Source organism: Maniola hyperantus, chromosome 1 (assembly GCF_902806685.2).
Source record: "Maniola hyperantus chromosome 1, iAphHyp1.2, whole genome shotgun sequence".
Classification (NCBI taxonomy): Eukaryota; Metazoa; Arthropoda; class Insecta; order Lepidoptera; family Nymphalidae; genus Maniola; species Maniola hyperantus.
This window is the reverse complement of record NC_048536.1, coordinates 2,851,255-2,871,596: the sequence shown is the minus strand read 5'-3', so window position 1 is coordinate 2,871,596 and position 20,342 is coordinate 2,851,255. Positions and strand designations below refer to the sequence as shown.

General features: G+C 40.2%; 2 protein-coding genes across 5 annotated transcripts in view; one reads left to right on the top strand and one right to left on the bottom strand.

The window, feature by feature from the left end:
• Positions 1-20,342, top strand: part of LOC117996993 (pseudouridylate synthase RPUSD2-like) — a 471,791-nt gene that overhangs the window by 401,446 nt on the left and 50,003 nt on the right. The window lies entirely within an intron of this gene.
• LOC138402258 (uncharacterized) lies at positions 13,050-16,829 on the bottom strand. Its single transcript, XM_069498190.1, has 2 exons — positions 14,916-16,829; positions 13,050-14,465 (listed from the first exon to the last, which is right to left on the bottom strand). Exons 1-2 carry the CDS (start codon positions 16,633-16,635, stop codon positions 13,057-13,059), a joined length of 3,129 nt encoding a protein of 1,042 aa, XP_069354291.1. The 5' UTR covers positions 16,636-16,829; the 3' UTR covers positions 13,050-13,056.

The window sequence follows — 20,342 nt, the reverse complement described above, 5'->3', positions numbered from 1 at the left end:
TCTGATCTGAGAGGCGGGAACTCCTCGATTTATTCTAGCTTATTAAACAAGCTATCGAATAAACCTACAAACTAAACCAGAACTCTCATAAAAATGCCAGCAGAGCATAGCAGAAGAGTCAATTACTTTAAATTTTCGAACTTAGCATCAAAAGTTATTTAAAAAACTCCAGCAGCTAAAACTCTGATCTGAGAGGCGAGAACTCCTCGATTTATTCTAGCTTATTAAACAAGCTATCGAAAAAACCTATAATCTATCCTGAAACTCTCAAAAAGATACCAGCAGAGCATACCAGAAGAGTCAATTACTTTAAATTTTCGAATTTATTATCAAAAGTTATTAAAAAAACTCCAGTAGCTAGAACTCTGATCTGAGAGGCGGGAACTCCTCGATTTATTCTAGCTTATTAAACAAGCTATCGAATAAACCTACAAACTTAACCAGAACTCTCATAAAAATGCCAGCAGAGCATAGCAGAAGAGTCAACTACTTTAAATTTTCGAAATTAATATCAAAAGTTATTTAAAAGAATCCAGCAGCTAGAACTCTGATCTGAGAGGCGGGAACTCCTCGATTTATTCTAGCTTATTAAACAAGCTATCGAATAAACCTACAAACTAAACGAGAACTTTCATAAAAATGCCAGCAGAGCATACCAGAAGAGTCAGTTACTTTAAATTTTCGAACTTAGTATCAAAAGTTATTAAAAAAACTCCAGCAGCTAGAACTCTGATCTGAGAGGCGGGAACTCCTCGATTTATTCTAGCTTATTAAACAAGCTATCGAATAAACTTACAAACTAAACCAGAACTCTCATAAAAATGCCAGCAGAGCATACCAGAAGAGTCAATTACTTTAAATTTTCGAACTTAATATCAAAAGTTATTTAAAAGAATCCAGCAGCTAGAACTCTGATCTGAGAGGCGGGAACTCCTCGATTTATTCTAGCTTATTAAACAAGCTATCGAATAAACCTACAAACTTAACCAGAACTCTCATAAAAATGCCAGCAGAGCATAGCAGAAGAGTCAATTACTTTAAATTTTCGAACTTAGCATCAAAAGTTATTTAAAAAACTCCAGCAGCTAAAACTCTGATCTGAGAGGCGAGAACTCCTCGATTTATTCTAGCTTATTAAACAAGCTATCGAAAAAACCTATAATCTATCCTGAAACTATCAAAAAGATACCAGCAGAGCATACCAGAAGAGTCAATTACTTTAAATTTTCGAATTTATTATCAAAAGTTATTAAAAAAACTCCAGTAGCTAGAACTCTGATCTGAGAGGCGGGAACTCCTTGATTTATTCTAGCTTATTAAACAAGCTATCGAATAAACCTACAAACTTAACCAGAACTCTCATAAAAATGCCAGCAGAGCATACCAGAAGAGTCAGTTACTTTAAATTTTCGAACTTAGTATCAAAAGTTATTAAAAAACTCCAGCAGCTAGAACTCTGATCTGAGAGGCGGGAACTCCTCGATTTATTCTAGCTTATTAAACAAGCTATCGAATAAACTTACAAACTAAACCAGAACTCTCATAAAAATGCCAGCAGAGCATACCAGAAGAGTCAGTTACTTTAAATTTTCGAACTTAGTATCAAAAGTTATTAAAAAAAACTCCAGCAGCTAAAACTCTGATCTGAGAGGCGAGAACTCCTCGATTTATTCTAGCTTATTAAACAAGCTATCGAATAAACCTACAAACTTAACCACAACTCTCATAAAAATGCCAGCAGAGCATAGCAGAAGAGTCAACTACTTTAAATTTTCGAAATTAATATCAAAAGTTATTTAAAAGAATCCAGCAGCTAGAACTCTGATCTGAGAGGCGGGAACTCCTCGATTTATTCTAGCTTATTAAACAAGCTATCGAATAAACCTACAAACTAAACGAGAACTTTCATAAAAATGCCAGCAGAGCATACCAGAAGAGTCAGTTACTTTAAATTTTCGAACTTAGTATCAAAAGTTATTAAAAAAACTCCAGCAGCTAGAACTCTGATCTGAGAGGCGGGAACTCCTCGATTTATTCTAGCTTATTAAACAAGCTATCGAATAAACCTACAAACTAAACGAGAACTGTCATAAAAATGCCAGCAGAGCATACCAGAAGAGTCAGTTACTTTAAATTTTCGAATTTATTATCAAAAGTTATTTAAAAGAATCCAGCAGCTAGAACTCTGATCTGAGAGGCGGGAACTCCTCGATTTATTCTAGCTTATTAAACAAGCTATCGAATAAACTTACAAACTAAACCAGAACTCTCATAAAAATGCCAGCAGAGCATAGCAGAAGAGTCAATTACTTTAAATTTTCGAACTTAGCATCAAAAGTTATTTAAAAAACTCCAGCAGCTAAAACTCTGATCTGAGAGGCGAGAACTCCTCGATTTATTCTAGCTTATTAAACAAGCTATCGAAAAAACCTATAATCTATCCTGAAACTCTCAAAAAGATACCAGCAGAGCATACCAGAAGAGTCAATTACTTTAAATTTTCGAATTTATTATCAAAAGTTATTAAAAAAACTCCAGCAGCTAGAACTCTGATCTGAGAGGCGGGAACTCCTCGATTTATTCTAGCTTATTAAACAAGCTATCGAATAAACCTACAAACTAAACCAGAACTCTCATAAAAATGCCAGCAGAGCATAGCAGAAGAGTCAATTACTTTAAATTTTCGAACTTAATATCAAAAGTTATTTAAAAGAATCCAGCAGCTAGAACTCTGATCTGAGAGGCGGGAACTCCTCGATTTATTCTAGCTTATTAAACAAGCTATCGAATAAACCTACAAACTAAACCAGAACTCTCATAAAAATGCCAGCAGAGCATAGCAGAAGAGTCAATTACTTTAAATTTTCGAACTTAGCATCAAAAGTTATTTAAAAAACTCCAGCAGCTAAAACTCTGATCTGAGAGGCGAGAACTCCTCGATTTATTCTAGCTTATTAAACAAGCTATCGAAAAAACCTATAATCTATCCTGAAACTCTCAAAAAGATACCAGCAGAGCATACCAGAAGAGTCAATTACTTTAAATTTTCGAATTTATTATCAAAAGTTATTAAAAAAACTCCAGTAGCTAGAACTCTGATCTGAGAGGCGGGAACTCCTCGATTTATTCTAGCTTATTAAACAAGCTATCGAATAAACCTACAAACTTAACCACAACTCTCATAAAAATGCCAGCAGAGCATAGCAGAAGAGTCAACTACTTTAAATTTTCGAAATTAATATCAAAAGTTATTTAAAAGAATCCAGCAGCTAGAACTCTGATCTGAGAGGCGGGAACTCCTCGATTTATTCTAGCTTATTAAACAAGCTATCGAATAAACCTACAAACTAAACGAGAACTTTCATAAAAATGCCAGCAGAGCATACCAGAAGAGTCAGTTACTTTAAATTTTCGAACTTAGTATCAAAAGTTATTAAAAAAAACTCCAGCAGCTAAAACTCTGATCTGAGAGGCGAGAACTCCTCGATTTATTCTAGCTTATTAAACAAGCTATCGAATAAACCTACAAACTTAACCACAACTCTCATAAAAATGCCAGCAGAGCATAGCAGAAGAGTCAACTACTTTAAATTTTCGAAATTAATATCAAAAGTTATTTAAAAGAATCCAGCAGCTAGAACTCTGATCTGAGAGGCGGGAACTCCTCGATTTATTCTAGCTTATTAAACAAGCTATCGAATAAACCTACAAACTAAACGAGAACTTTCATAAAAATGCCAGCAGAGCATACCAGAAGAGTCAGTTACTTTAAATTTTCGAACTTAGTATCAAAAGTTATTAAAAAAACTCCAGCAGCTAGAACTCTGATCTGAGAGGCGGGAACTCCTCGATTTATTCTAGCTTATTAAACAAGCTATCGAATAAACCTACAAACTAAACGAGAACTGTCATAAAAATGCCAGCAGAGCATACCAGAAGAGTCAGTTACTTTAAATTTTCGAATTTATTATCAAAAGTTATTTAAAAGAATCCAGCAGCTAGAACTCTGATCTGAGAGGCGGGAACTCCTCGATTTATTCTAGCTTATTAAACAAGCTATCGAATAAACCTACAAACTAAACCAGAACTCTCATAAAAATGCCAGCAGAGCATAGCAGAAGAGTCAATTACTTTAAATTTTCGAACTTAGCATCAAAAGTTATTTAAAAAACTCCAGCAGCTAAAACTCTGATCTGAGAGGCGAGAACTCCTCGATTTATTCTAGCTTATTAAACAAGCTATCGAAAAAACCTATAATCTATCCTGAAACTCTCAAAAAGATACCAGCAGAGCATACCAGAAGAGTCAATTACTTTAAATTTTCGAATTTATTATCAAAAGTTATTAAAAAAACTCCAGTAGCTAGAACTCTGATCTGAGAGGCGGGAACTCCTCGATTTATTCTAGCTTATTAAACAAGCTATCGAATAAACCTACAAACTTAACCAGAACTCTCATAAAAATGCCAGCAGAGCATAGCAGAAGAGTCAACTACTTTAAATTTTCGAAATTAATATCAAAAGTTATTTAAAAGAATCCAGCAGCTAGAACTCTGATCTGAGAGGCGGGAACTCCTCGATTTATTCTAGCTTATTAAACAAGCTATCGAATAAACCTACAAACTAAACGAGAACTTTCATAAAAATGCCAGCAGAGCATACCAGAAGAGTCAGTTACTTTAAATTTTCGAACTTAGTATCAAAAGTTATTAAAAAAACTCCAGCAGCTAGAACTCTGATCTGAGAGGCGGGAACTCCTCGATTTATTCTAGCTTATTAAACAAGCTATCGAATAAACTTACAAACTAAACCAGAACTCTCATAAAAATGCCAGCAGAGCATACCAGAAGAGTCAATTACTTTAAATTTTCGAACTTAATATCAAAAGTTATTTAAAAGAATCCAGCAGCTAGAACTCTGATCTGAGAGGCGGGAACTCCTCGATTTATTCTAGCTTATTAAACAAGCTATCGAATAAACCTACAAACTTAACCAGAACTCTCATAAAAATGCCAGCAGAGCATAGCAGAAGAGTCAATTACTTTAAATTTTCGAACTTAGCATCAAAAGTTATTTAAAAAACTCCAGCAGCTAAAACTCTGATCTGAGAGGCGAGAACTCCTCGATTTATTCTAGCTTATTAAACAAGCTATCGAAAAAACCTATAATCTATCCTGAAACTCTCAAAAAGATACCAGCAGAGCATACCAGAAGAGTCAATTACTTTAAATTTTCGAATTTATTATCAAAAGTTATTAAAAAAACTCCAGTAGCTAGAACTCTGATCTGAGAGGCGGGAACTCCTTGATTTATTCTAGCTTATTAAACAAGCTATCGAATAAACCTACAAACTTAACCAGAACTCTCATAAAAATGCCAGCAGAGCATACCAGAAGAGTCAGTTACTTTAAATTTTCGAACTTAGTATCAAAAGTTATTAAAAAAACTCCAGCAGCTAGAACTCTGATCTGAGAGGCGGGAACTCCTCGATTTATTCTAGCTTATTAAACAAGCTATCGAATAAACTTACAAACTAAACCAGAACTCTCATAAAAATGCCAGCAGAGCATACCAGAAGAGTCAATTACTTTAAATTTTCGAACTTAGTATCAAAAGTTATTAAAAAAACTCCAGCAGCTAAAACTCTGATCTGAGAGGCGAGAACTCCTCGATTTATTCTAGCTTATTAAACAAGCTATCGAATAAACTTACAAACTAAACCAGAACTCTCATAAAAATGCCAGCAGAGCATACCAGAAGAGTCAATTACTTTAAATTTTCGAACTTAGTATCAAAAGTTATTAAAAAAACTCCAGCAGCTAGAACTCTGATCTGAGAGGCGGGAACTCCTCGATTTATACTAGCTTATTAAACAAGCTATCGAACAAACCTATAAACTAAACCAGAACTCTCATAAAAATGCCAGCAGAGCATACCAGAAGAGTCAATTACTTTAAATTTTCGAACTTAGTATCAAAAGTTATGTAAAAGAACTCCAGTAGCTAGAACTCTGATCTGAGAGGCGGGAACTCCTCAATTTATTTAAGCTTATTAAACAAGCTATCAAATAAACCTATAATCTAGCCTGGAACTCTTAAAAAAGATGCCAGCAGAGCATACACGAAGAGTGAATTACTTTAAACTTTCGAACTTAATATCAAAAGTTATTTAAAAGAATCCAGCAGCTAGAACTCTGATCTGAGAGGCGGAAAATTCCTCGATTTATTCTAGCTTATTAAACAAGCTATCGAATAAACCTACAAACTAAACCAGAACTCTCATAAAAATGCCAGCAGAGCATACCAGAAGAGTCAACTACTTTAAATTTTCGAACTTAATATCAAAAGTTATTTTAAAGAATCCAGCAGCTAGAAATCTGATCTGAGAGGCGGGAACTCCTCGATTTATTTTAGCTTATTAAACAAGCTATCGATCAAACCTATAAACTAAACCAGAACTCTCATAAAAATGCCAGCAGAGCATACCAGAAGAGTCAATTACTTTAAATTTTCGAACTTAGTATCAAAAGTTATGTAAAAAAACTCCAGTAGCTAGAACTCTGATCTGAGAGGCGGGAACTCCTCGATTTATTCTAGCTTATTAAACAAGCTATCGAATAAACCTACAAACTTAACCAGAACTCTCATAAAAATGCCAGCAGAGCAATACCAGAAGAGTCAATTACTTTAAATTTTCGAATTTAGTATCAAAAGTTATTAAAAAAACTCCAGTAGCTAGAACTCTGATCTGAGAGGCGGGAACTCCTCGATTTATTCTAGCTTATTAAACAAGCTCTCGAAAAAACCTATAATCTAGCCCGGAACTCTCAAAAAGATGCCAGCAGAGCATACAAGAAGAGTCAATCACTTCAAATTTTAAAACTTAATATCAAAAGTTATTTAAAAGAATCCAGCAGTCGATAGCTTGTTTAATAAGCTAGAATAAATCGAGGAGTTCCCGCCTCTCAGATCAGAGTTCTAGCTACTGGAGTTTTTTTAATAACTTTTGATACTAAGTTCGAAAATTTAAAGTAGTTGACTCTTCTTGTATGCTCTGCTGTCATTTTTATGAGAGTTCTGGTTTATTTTTTAGGTTTATTCGATAGCTTGTTTAATAAGCTAGAATAAATCGAGGAGATCCCGCCTCTCAGGTCAGAGTTCTAGCTACTGGAGTTTTTTTAATAACTTTTAAAACTAAGTTCAAAAATTTAAAGTAGTTGACTCTTCTTGTATGTTCTGCTGGCATCTTTTTGAGAGTTCCAGGCTAGATTATAGGTTTTTTCGATAGCTTGTTTAATAAGCTAGAATAAATCGAGGAGTTCCCGCCTCTCAGATCAGAGTTCTAGCTACTGGAGTTTTTTTAATAACTTTTGATACTAAGTTCGAAAATTTAAAGTAATTGACTCTTCTGGTATGCTCTGCTGGCATTTTTATAAGAGTTCTGGTTTAGTTTGTAGGTTTATTCGATAGCTTGTTTAATAAGCTAGAATAAATCGACGAGTTCCCGCCTCTCAGATCAGAGTTCTAGCTGCTGGATTCTTTTAAATAACTTTTGATATTAATTTCGAAAATTTAAAGTAGTTGACTCTTCTGGTATGCTCTGCTGGCATTTTTATGAGAGTTCTGGTTTAGTTTGTAGGTTTATTCGATAGCTTGTTTAATAAGCTAGAATAAATCGAGGAGTTCCCGCCTCTCAGATCAGAGTTCTAGCTACTGGAGTTTTTTTAATAACTTTTGATACTAAGTTCGAAAATTTAAAGTAACTGACTCTTCTGGTATGCTCTGCTGGCATTTTTATGAGAGTTCTGGTTCAGTTTGTAGGTTTATTCGATAGCTTGTTTAATAAGCTAGGATAAATCGAGGAGTTCCCGCCTCTCAGATCAGAGTTCTAGCTGCTGGATTCTTTTAAATAACTTTTGATATTAATTTCGAAAATTTAAAGTAGTTGACTCTTCTGCTATGCTCTGCTGGCATTTTTATGAGAGTTCTGGTTTAGTTTGTAGGTTTATTCGATAGCTTGTTTAATAAGCTAGAATAAATCGAGGAGTTCCCGCCTCTCAGATCAGAGTTCTAGCTACTGGAGTTTTTTTAATAACTTTTGATACTAAGTTCGAAAATTTAAAGTAACTGACTCTTCTGGTATGCTCTGCTGGCATTTTTATGAGAGTTCTGGTTCAGTTTGTAGGTTTATTCGATAGCTTGTTTAATAAGCTAGGATAAATCGAGGAGTTCCCGCCTCTCAGATCAGAGTTCTAGCTGCTGGATTCTTTTAAATAACTTTTGATATTAATTTCGAAAATTTAAAGTAGTTGACTCTTCTGCTGCTGGCATTTTTATGAGAGTTCCAGGCTAGATTATAGGTTTTTTCGATAGCTTGTTTAATAAGCTAGAATAAATCGAGGAGTTCCCGCCTCTCAGATCAGAGTTCTAGCTGCTGGATTCTTTTAAATAACTTTTGATATTAATTTCGAAAATTTAAAGTAGTTGACTCTTCTGCTATGCTCTGCTGGCATTTTTATGAGAGTTCTGGTTTAGTTTGTAGGTTTATTCGATAGCTTGTTTAATAAGCTAGAATAAATCGAGGAGTTCCCGCCTCTCAGATCAGAGTTCTAGCTACTGGAGTTTTTTTAATAACTTTTGATACTAAGTTCGAAAATTTAAAGTAACTGACTCTTCTGGTATGCTCTGCTGGCATTTTTATGAGAGTTCTGGTTCAGTTTGTAGGTTTATTCGATAGCTTGTTTAATAAGCTAGGATAAATCGAGGAGTTCCCGCCTCTCAGATCAGAGTTCTAGCTGCTGGATTCTTTTAAATAACTTTTGATATTAATTTCGAAAATTTAAAGTAGTTGACTCTTCTGCTATGCTCTGCTGGCATTTTTATGAGAGTTCCAGGCTAGATTATAGGTTTTTTCGATATCTTGTTTAATAAGCTAGAATAAATCGAGGAGTTCCCGCCTCTCAGATCAGAGTTCTAGCTACTGGAGTTTTTTTAATAACTTTTGATACTAAGTTCGAAAATTTAAAGTAATTGACTCTTCTTGTATGCTCTGCTGGCATTTTTATGAGAGTTCTGGTTCAGTTTGTAGGTTTGTTCGATAGCTTGTTTAATAAGCTAGAATAAATCGAGGAGTTCCCGCCTCTCAGATCAGAGTTCTAGCTGCTGGATTCTTTTAAATAACTTTTGATATTAATTTCGAAAATTTAAAGTAGTTGACTCTTCTGCTATGCTCTGCTGGCATTTTTATGAGAGTTCTGGTTTAGTTTGTAGGTTTATTCGATAGCTTGTTCAATAAGCTAGAATAAATCGAGGAGTTCCCGCCTCTCAGATCAGAGTTCTAGCTGCTGGATTCTTTAAAATAACTTTTGATATTAAGTTCGAAAATTTTAAGTAGTTGACTCTTTTTGTATGCTCTGCTGGCATCTTTTTGAGAGTTCCAGGCTAGATTATAGGTTTTTTCGATAGCTTGTTTAATAAGCTAGAATAAATCGAGGAGTTCCCGCCTCTCAGATCAGAGTTCTAGCTGCTGGATTCTTTTAAATAACTTTTGATATTAATTTCGAAAATTTAAAGTAATTGACTCTTCTGGTATGCTCTGCTGGCATTTTTATGAGAGTTCTGGTTTAGTTTGTAGGTTTATTCGATAGCTTGTTTAATAAGCTAGAATAAATCGAGGAGTTCTCGCCTCTCAGATCAGAGTTCTAGCTGCTGGATTCTTTTAAATAACTTTTGATATTAAGTTCGAAAATTTGAAGTGATTGACTCTTCTTGTATGCTCTGTTGGTATCTTTTTGAGAGTTCCAGGATAGATTATAGGTTTTTTCGATAGCTTGTTTAATAAGCTAGAATAAATCGAGGAGTTCTCGCCTCTCAGATCAGAGTTTTAGCTGCTGGAGTTTTTTAAATAACTTTTGATGCTAAGTTCGAAAATTTAAAGTAATTGACTCTTCTGCTATGCTCTGCTGGCATTTTTATGAGAGTTCTGGTTAAGTTTGTAGGTTTATTCGATAGCTTGTTTAATAAGCTAGAATAATTCGAGGAGTTCCCACCTCTCAGATCAGAGTTCTAGCTGCTGGATTCTTTAAAATAACTTTTGATATTAAGTTCGAAAATTTAAAGTAGTTGACTCTTCTGGTATGCTCTGCTGGCATTTTTATGAGAGTTCTGGTTTAGTTTGTAGGTTTATTCGATAGCTTGTTTAATAAGCTAGAATAAATCGAGGAGTTCCCGCCTCTCAGATCAGAGTTCTAGCTGCTGGAATTTTTTTAATGACTTGTGATTATAAAGTTTGATTTTTTTTTCATTTTTTCAATCGATTTTTTTTAAGCTTAAATGGCCAGAACTATCATTATTAAGTATGAGGAACTATAGAACTGACCTGCATGCGTACAGAACTGTCTTTTTTTTTTACTTTGCTCGAAAATGATCTGCTACCGGAAGTTAGCAGAGCATTATTTTAACTGCGATTTTTTTGGTTAAAACGCCAGAACTATCTTTAAAAAGTATCAGGAACTCTAGAACTCTTCTGCATGCGAATAGAACTCCTTTTTATTTTTGATCTGCTAGCACATGCTCTGCTAAGTTCACGGACACTACAGAGCACACCATTACAGAGCCCGCTCGTAAATCCGTCATGAATCACTACTCTGTAACCCGTGTGTTATAGTTTACAATATGTACCAATAGTACATGATCGGTACTGAACCAATCAATATTAATCTAGAAATTGTTGTCGATGTAGCAAACAGATATTGTTGGTGTCAATAATGAACGGAGACATGACTATAGAGTGACAAGACATGTGCAAGACATATTTTACTCTCTCTATCTCTCTCTATTGTTGCGTAAAAAAGCATTGATATAGGGTAGTTAAATTGCTACTTTTGCGGAGAAGAAGACACCCCGAGACACGCGATTTTTGAGTGTCCCGCGTACGCGGATCTTAGAGAAGCGGCACAGGGAGCAAGTGACAGTGTCAACGCCCAAAATCTGGTAGCCCGTATGGTGTCAAGCGAGGACGAGTGGCACAGATACGGTCAGATGCTGAGGGCCATAATGATGAGAAGGGAAGAGAGAGAAAGACAAGAAAAAAAGGAGAGAGAGCAACCAGAGTGTCAGCACGAAGTAATGTGATACGGTTCCGTGCTGATCTCGCAGAGGGGGAGGTCGTTTAGTCCGTGCGAGTCGGACACACCCTGTCGATAGACAGAAGTCCGTTAGGGATTTTTCCTCCTCCTAGAGAAAAAAAATAGGGTAGTTAAAAATTAAGTAAGAAAGCGACACTGACACCCCTCCGCCAATTTTGTCGCCCGCAACATAATGGCACGACTACTGTCACTGCCGCGCTGACGTCACTCGGTTCTCATCTTGCCGCACGAATTTCTCACACGTCACACGGTCTTATCATAACACTAGCTTATGCCCGCGACTTCGTCAGCGTGGACTACACAAATTTCAAACCCCTATTTCACCCCCTTAGGGGTTGAATTTCTAAAAATCCTTTCTTAGCGGATGCCTACGTCATAACAGCTATCTGCGTGCCAAATTTCAGCCCAATCCACCCAGTAGTTTCAGCTGTGCGTTGATAGATCAGTCAGTCAGTCACCTTTTCCTTTTAAATATTTAAGAAGATGATCATCCACCACATCCGTCTCTCTAAGAATTTATCCTCGATTGGCGCTATTTTAAAGGTGCCCAGATATGCCTATTTTGTACCTTATCAAGTAAGATAACTCCATCTGCCATTTGATTACTTATCTTTATATTACTCAGTATCTTTTTTTGGGTTTTTTAGAATTCCGTACCTCAAAAGGAACGGAAACCTTATAGGATCACTTTGTTGTCTGTCGGTCTGTCAAGAAACCTACAGGGTACTTCCCGTTGACTTAGAATCATGAAATTTGGCAGGTAGGTAGATTTTATAACAGATACTAGGGGGAAAATCTGAAAACCGTGAATTTGTGGTTACATCACACAAAAAAATTCAATTGTGGTCATGAATTAATAAATAATATGAGCTAATAAAATGCTTGGCTCACATAAAATAAAAGTATATTACAAATAACAATCATTTGAATTACATAGGCACGAGGTAAATAATGTTAACGCGGCAGGGCTCGTGACGAGCTCGCTGTCTTGCGTGCGTGCACGTTGTCGAACATGGGAGTACTGAGGGGCAAACGCAGGGCCGGGACGCGCCTGCGGCGGTCACGGGGAAATGCTTGGCGGCACCCCCGCGCACCGCTGTCGTGTACAATGCCTACACGTTGCCTTACATCTCCCCCCTATAGTCCTGGTGGTAGCGTGGTACCAATAGGACTAGCACCTAACTTACGGGGTCGGCCCCGTTTACGCTTTTCCTGAAGCGGCGCTTGGATGTGACCAACGAAGGGAGTAAGATCAGACGAGTGGTACTTACCAATAACCTCCTGATCGCTGATTTTCTCCAGCTGGAAAGTAGCAGGACCGCACACCTGGCGCACGCGGTACGGGCCGTCGCGACGCGGCAGTAGTTTCGGCGTTTGCCCTCTGGCAGCGTCGTTGGAGCCGTGGGTCTTCAGCAGGACCAAATCACCCTCCTTATACAAAGGCGCCGGCCGTCGCCCATCATCTGCGTACTTCTTTGATTCCGCTTGCGCGCGTTCATGCACATCTCTGGCTTGGGCTAGTACATTAGCCATCTTTTTCAGGTAAGGCGTAAAGCTAGGGACGAAATTGTCTTCTTCTAAAATGGCGCGGACGTCGGTGGTGGCATCGCTAGGAGCTCGGAGTTCCCGCCCGAAGGTGAGATAAGCAGGTGAGAATCCGGTACTGGCAGTCACAGCTGAGTTCATCGCAAAGCGGATAGCGGCGAGGTGAGTATCCCACGAGGTGTGATCTCGGCCGACTAATATAGCGAGCTGTGGCTTGAGGTCTCGATTCTTCCTCTCAATTGGGTTACTTTGCGGGTGATAGAGTGGGGTGAGTGCCTGGGTGACTCCCATGGCGTGGCACGCCTGCTGCATCACGTCACTGATGAATTGGACTCCGTTATCGGAAATCACCCGGCGGCTCGTCCCCTACCTAAAGTAAATTTCGTTGATGAGAATTTTAGCACACTCTGCGCTCGTAGCAGCTTTAAGTGCGAACAGCTCGACCCACCGACTACATACATCTTCTACTATAAAGATCCAGCGATTCCCTTCTTGGGTCTCAGGGAGAGGACCAAACAAGTCGATAGATATGACCTCGAACCTTCTCGCCGTAGCTGGCGTCTGTACTAGGCCAGCTGGTTTACGGGTATCCACTTTATATCTCTGACAGGGAACGCATCGCTTGATGTAGTCAGCTACCTGGGCTCTCATGCCTGGCCAGTAGTATCTGGCTCTCAGACTTTCCAAGGTGCGCTCGACGCCAAAGTGACCAGCGGTCGGTGCGTCGTGCAGGTCGGCGAGGGCGCGCGCGCGCTCGTGCTGCGGCACCACGAGGCAGGGCTGCTCGACGTCCTCGTCGTCGGCTGAGCACCTGTACAGAATGCCGTCTGACATGACGTAGCCTTTATCGGACCACATTCGCGCTTTAAAGGGATCGTTCGATTCCATGTCGTCTATAACTTTCTTGACTTCAAGATCTTTCATCTGGTTCTCTCTGATATCTGCCGGGTTTCGCGTGGGCATATCCACGATAGTATAACAGAAGTCGCACGCATCATCGTTAGCGCACGATGGACGCGATAGTGCATCGGCGATAACGTTCTTTTTACCTGGTGTATAATTTATCTCAAGATTATACTCTTGTAGCGACAGCGCCCAGCGTGCTAGACGACCACTCGGCGATTTCAAGCTCATGAGCCATTTCAGCGGTTGGTGGTCGGTCATCACACGTACTGTCGATCCTTCTATATATCCTCTAAATTTCTGCACTGCCCATACGACCGCGAGCGCTTCTCTCTCCGTCGTCGTGTAGTTTTTCTCGGCGCTATTGAGTATGCGGCTGGCGTATTCGATTGGACGTTCGTCAGGCCCCTCCCCTTGCATCAAAGCAGCCCCGAGGGCGTAGCCACTACTATCAGTGTACAGCGAGTAGGGTTTTGTGCCATCAGCTTGTCGTAATATAGGTGCAGATGTAAGTTTTACCTTTAACTGTTCGAATGCATCTTGCTGGGGTTGCTCCCATCGCCAGGTGCTGGCCTTCTTCAGCAGATCCGTCAGCGGTTTGGCTGTAGCAGCAAAGTTAGGGATGAAACGCCGGAACCAACTTGCGGCTTGAATGAAGCTCTTGAGATGCTTAAGATTTAGTGGTGGGGTCATGGCTGCGATGGCGGTCACTTTCTGGCAGTCCGTGGACAAGCCGCCTGGCACTATCACATGCCCCAAAAATCTTATGGAGTCTCTAGCGAAACAGCTTTTCCCTCGATGGACGCGCAGCTTGAACATCCGCAGGCGTTGAAAAACAGCCTCCAGGTCTTCCAGGTGCTTCTCGTATGAGTCTGAAAGTAAGCACAAATCATCAAGGTAAGCCCATATATTGATATCCTGTAGGTTGGATTTAAAACGGTCCATCAACCTTTGAAAGGTAGCGCCCGAGTTCCTCAGACCCATCGGCATTCGTTTGAACCTATAAGTCCCTAACGGCGTGACAAACGCAGTCTTATCCCGATCTTCAGGCTGCACTAAAGCCTGAAAGTATCCCGAGCGAAGGTCAAGAGTTGACATGTAGTTGCTCGCCTTTGCCTCGTGAAGGATATCTTCCATCCGAGGAAGTGGATACCGGTCGGGTTCGGTGACTGAATTAAGCTTCCTATAGTCTACGCATAAGCGCACTCCTCCATCTTTCTTTCCCACTAAAACAACGTTTGCAGCCCATGGTGATTCGCATTCTTCTATTATGTCCTGCTCGAGTAACTTTTGCAGCTCCTTTTCTAATATCTCCTTCTTACCTGCAGACATTCTATAGGGTGGTGACGCAATAGGTTGTTGACCCTTCTTCACCTTAATGCAGTGCATAGCGTACTCGGTAGGCGGGCCGTCAGCTGCGAACACGTCGGCATACTTGGACAGCAGCTGATCCAGCTGGGACCTCTGGTCACTAGTAAGCTTAGTACCCTCTTCATCTCTAAGGTAGACAGACTGATCATTATTTAAAGCGAGAAGTTCATCATTTTGCGATGGTGAGTGGTCATCGTTTTTAGATGGTAAGTGGTATGTAACAAAATCATACTTGGTACTCGGAGAGTCACTAAAGTACCAGACTTGTTGAGGCGCATCAACTATTATGCCTGCCTGAGTAATAAAGTCAAGGCCGAGTAAAGTTCTAGCATCGGCAGCATCAGGTAGTACCATAAAGGTAATGGGCAAATCGCGGCCTCCCAATTCGAGTTCTGTGTCACCGGTGAAAATTCTACTCACCCGGCGAGTCCCATCAGCGAGTCTCACTGATCGTTGCGACTCGTAGAACTGCACCCCGGCATCCAGCAGGATGTGATGCAGTCCCGGGCTGGCGATGCAGTGCGTCGCTCCGGTATCCAGCATGGCGACGCCTGCTCGGCCCGCGGCGCTCACCCGCACCACGGGGCGAGCCGGTGCAGAAGTAGGTTCGTTGACTTCTGAAAAGCTGTGAAAATCCACTTGTTTATCGCCTGCTTTATTATTGTTACTGGCAGCCCTGCAGGTAGTGCACCGAGATCTCACTACCCCTAGCTGGCCACATCCATAACACCGCAACGCACTACTATTGTCGCTCTTAGAGCTTGATTCAGATTTTTCTTTCTCTTTGTCTTTTAACCTACGGCATTCTGACACTACATGCCCAAAAATATGACAAAAGCTGCACTTGGGGCGACTCTGCCGTGGTTTAATAGTTACCTTGTCAGCGTGACTAGTACTAGGCAAACTTTCCATATTATTATTATGAGAAGAGTTCTTTGAAACAGGTTTACTACTTACATTTACTAATTCTTCTATATTTTCTTCGACTTCCCTAGCCCTACGTAACAACCCCTCAGTACTTACGCATTCCTCACGCTTCAACCGTTTACGCACGCGTTTATGTAAAAGTCCATAACACATGTCTACTTGGATGTGGTCCTCGAGGTTGTACGGAAGTTTCGAAAGCGCCGCACGAGTGCGCGCGACGAACACGTCGGCACGCTCGCTGTCCTGTTGCTCGGCGGCGAAAACGTCACGGAAGATCTTGTATGGAGCTCGTGGTGCGCCGAACATGCCTCGTAGACACTCTATCGCAGCGGCCCACGTGGTCGTTGTTGCCTTCACGCCTTGCCACCAGACAGCTGCCTCACCAGTGAGAAGCATGGGTAGGCCTCGCAGAGCGTGTTCATCGGAGACGTTAGTGCAGTCCTTATACACCTCGACTGCATCGATGAAAGCTTCTAGCACGTCGGGATCGCGCGGCAAACTCCCCGCGAAGCGAGCCGAACACTTCGCGAACGTCCCGCATGGCGGCGGCGCGGGCGGCGTGCTGATATTTCCACCCGAGATCCCTCGGATGAGTGCGGCGAGCTGGCTCTCCGTTATCATCAGTGCAGAAGGCGACTCCCGGGTCGCGCTTCCGATGAGATCTTCTACTTCTTGCTCCCGGTCATCCGGGCTGGCCATCCCTTCGTTTTTCGACTCCGTCCGGGTCTTGCTGCGCGTCGTCATCGCGTCGTAGTAGGGTTAGGTAGCGATGTGTCGCTTCACAATCACCCAAAATGGCCGTTGGCTTCCCAGAAGCGCGACGGACCTCTCGTACGCGATGTAATTAACTCGACGCGATAGGTATCCCCGTTCGTTACGTAAAACGTCTATTGAGTTGACCTCACTTTAGCACGGCAGTGTTCATGGATCGTAACAAAATGTCCGTTGACCGTTGGCCACAAGTAGCGCGACGGAAAAAATCGAACGAACGCGATTCCACGAAACCACACAAAGGTAGGTATGTATGTACTCCCGATTGAATGTTCTTTCCTCGTGCTCCACGTTTAGGCGCCACTATGAGCTAATAAAATGCTTGGCTCACATAAAATAAAAGTATATTACAAATAACAATCATTTGAATTACATAGGCACGAGGTAAATAATGTTAACGCGGCAGGGCTCGTGACGAGCTCGCTGTCTTGCGTGCGTGCACGTTGTCGAACATGGGAGTACTGAGGGGCAAACGCAGGGCCGGGACGCGCCTGCGGCGGTCACGGGGAAATGCTTGGCGGCACCCCCGCGCACCGCTGTCGTGTACAATGCCTACACGTTGCCTTACAATAATTAGTAGTTGAAATTTTCGAAGTAAGATAACTATATCAAGTGTGGTATCATATGAAAGGCCTTCATCTGTGCATTCTAAAACAGATTTTTGTGTATTTTTATGCATCATAGTTTTTGAATTATCGTGCAAAATGTCGAAAAAATACTATTGTAGTTAGTACGGAATCGTCGTTGCGCGAGCCTGACTCGCACTTGGCCGGTTTTTTTAACAGACCAGCACTCTGAGACCTATAATAGATTAGAGTTAGCCGAACAGAGGTCCTAATATAAACTTTACCTTGATACGAATAGGAATAATTCTTAAGACATTTTTTTGGCACAAATAAAACATCGCTACGAAATCCAATATCGCAGTTTCCTTGAAATTTTCCAGAAGTCAATCAATTATGGACAGACTTGGTCGGCGACTCCGTAGATGCGATTTGTCCAAGTCGCAGCCTCTCGTGACCTCGCTACCGTCCATTTATCTCTCTCTGCTACGAATAACAATTTAAAACTACTGCTAAAACACTTTTTTTCACGACTGCAAAAAAAATGCGAGACTAATGTTTTCGGGGTCATATGTGAAATGCGAGCTTCTTTATCCTCTTCTATATGAGAGTATGGGAGTGAGAGTGGGTATGGGTGTGTGTGTGTGTATTTCTGCGTGCGTGTGTGTGTGTGTGTGTGTGTGTGTGTGTGTGTGTGTGTGTGTGTGTATGTGTGTTTGTTTGTTTCCTTTCATGCAAAATCTACTGGAAGGATTTGGCGGAAATTTGGTGTAGAGATAGATCGTACCTTGAATTAGCACATAGGCTACTTTTATCCCGTAAATATCTACAGTTCCCGCTGGATTTTTTAAACATATACCCACGCGAACTAACTCGCGGGCAAGCATAAGCTAGTGTTAAGAATAAAAGCTAGTGGACGATCAGGGTTTGTGAAATGCAGTCACTTACCGGATCCGGGAACGCGCTCCGATGATGCGGGCCCCCAAGATGCGCTGGTAAGGATTCAGGGTTGATGAATCTGGTCCAAGATGCTGAACTTCGCGTCTATAATTTCGGTTTTGTCGGCGATAGCCGTTAGAGGCCTGTTTTTGCGTGTCACGCGTTCTCGCGGAGCGTTCGCGGTATGTTTCAGCTTCGACTGAAAGTTGACAGCACTGTAGTGTTGCCGTTTTAGGTTAGCCGTATCATTTTGGAAGTGGCCACATTTTAAACCCTGACTGATTTTAATAAAATTATAAGAATTTGGAAAAAGGCAGCTGTTTTGTGCTAGAATCAATAAAACTATCAAAAGTACGGAACAGCTAGTATACATTATTTAATAAGGTTTCATTATAATTTCAAGAGCCTCATTAATAAATTTAATACTTTGATTGTCAGAATATACGTAGGCATATACAATGGTAATAGAATTAAAGAGATGCTTAAATATTCTGTTCTTTTCTCCGAAACCGTATTAATTCTAGTTTGATTTTCATCACGGCAAAGTTCAATAGTCTCTTAATTAAGTTTAATTTAAGTCTACCTGTAAAGTTTAACCATCTTAATTGATAGGTATAAGAATATTACAGTATTTTGAGCTGGAATGGGCTGAATTGGCTTCGTACTTTGTTTACCTTGGCCGCCGTGGATTTAGGTTTTTAGGAATCCCGTGGGAACGCTTCAATTTTTTGGGAAAAAAAAATTGTCTATGTCCATTCCCTGGATGCAAGCTATCCTGTACGAAATTTCGTCATTAAAATCTAAATATATAAATGGAAAAGGTGACTGACTGATTGACTGACTGATCATCAACGCATAGCTCAAACTAATGGACGGATCGAGCTGAAGTTTGGCATGCAGATAGCTTTTATGACGTAGGCATCCGCTAAGAAAGGATTTTTGAAAATTCAACCCCTAAGGGGGTGAAATAGGAGTTTGAAATTTGTGTTGTCCACGCGGATGAAGTCGCGAGCATAAGCTCGTTATTTATATAAATCATAGGTAGGATATTTTATTAATGGAAGAAGTAAGTAAGTATAACTTGTAACGAATAAGGACATTATCGTTATAACAAAATCGAATGGCTTTCTAGCCAACTGTTGGTATAGTTTGAAACTTCACCAACTTATGCAGATTGCAGGTCCATTCTAGTGACCATACAATATTGCGGTCTTGAACTCTGAACATCTTCAAAGTTCCGGCGCTTACTAGTTAGCTAAACTAATACAGCCACGAATTTGCTGGTTAACTATTAAGTTCTAGTGGAAAGTTTAGTAGACAGGTCACTAAGTGATGAAACTTAATTTGATGATTTTCACGAAATTTGGTTCAGAGATAGCTGGAGATAGTTATTGCTTCTCGGTTACGGACATGGGCTACTTTTACCCCGGAAAATCAAAGATTTTCCACATTTTTAGGGTTCCGTACCTCAAAAGGAAAAACGGAACCCTTATAGGATCACTTTGTTGTCTGTCTGTCTGTCTGTCTGTCTATATATGAAAAGGCTTTACTTGTATATTCTAAAACAGATTTATTTTTATTTTTAGGCATTATAGTTTTTGATTTATCGTGCAAAATGTCGATAAAATACGATTTTAGTACGGAACCCTCAGTGCGCGAGTCTGACTCGCACTTGGCCGGTTTTTAAATCTTAAAATTCACGCGGCAAAATTGAAGCTGCAGGCATCATCTAGTAGTACCTAGATATAGTAAAGTTGAATTTTGTATGACGCTAAAAATAGTAATATTGCAATGTAAACTGCCTTTCTGCCCGAACGGAGCGCGCCACTGATGAAAATATTCCCTCATCAAAGTAATAAACGCTAAACCCGCGGTACCTGCGCGCTAAATTAAAAAAGGTTGTATTAAAATTTCACGCCAGGCCTTTAATCGTGCTCATAATTACATCCTCTACGTCTCTAGGGCTACATAAGCGACGTAGACTTGCGAAACGTTAGACCTCGCATAGCCTTCATACTACCCGATTATTTAATTATTGAAGTGAAACTTCTTTAGGCGCGTTAAGCGATTTGGGATGGGTAAAACCTCAAGGTTGCGTCAGTGATATTATAATATGCGTATGTTAAGTTTTGACTATGGACAAAAGTTTTAATTTAATTGCAGCAAAATCAAAAGAGT

Coding starts and splice junctions, on each gene's coding strand:
- LOC138402258 (XM_069498190.1), bottom strand. CDS start 16,635: ATGACGACGCGCAGCAAGACCCGGACGGAGTCGAAAAACGAAGGGATG. Junction 14,466..14,915: donor ACCCTATAGAATGTCTGCAG/GTAAGAAGGAGA, acceptor GCTTACTTTCAG/ACTCATACGAGAAGCACCTG.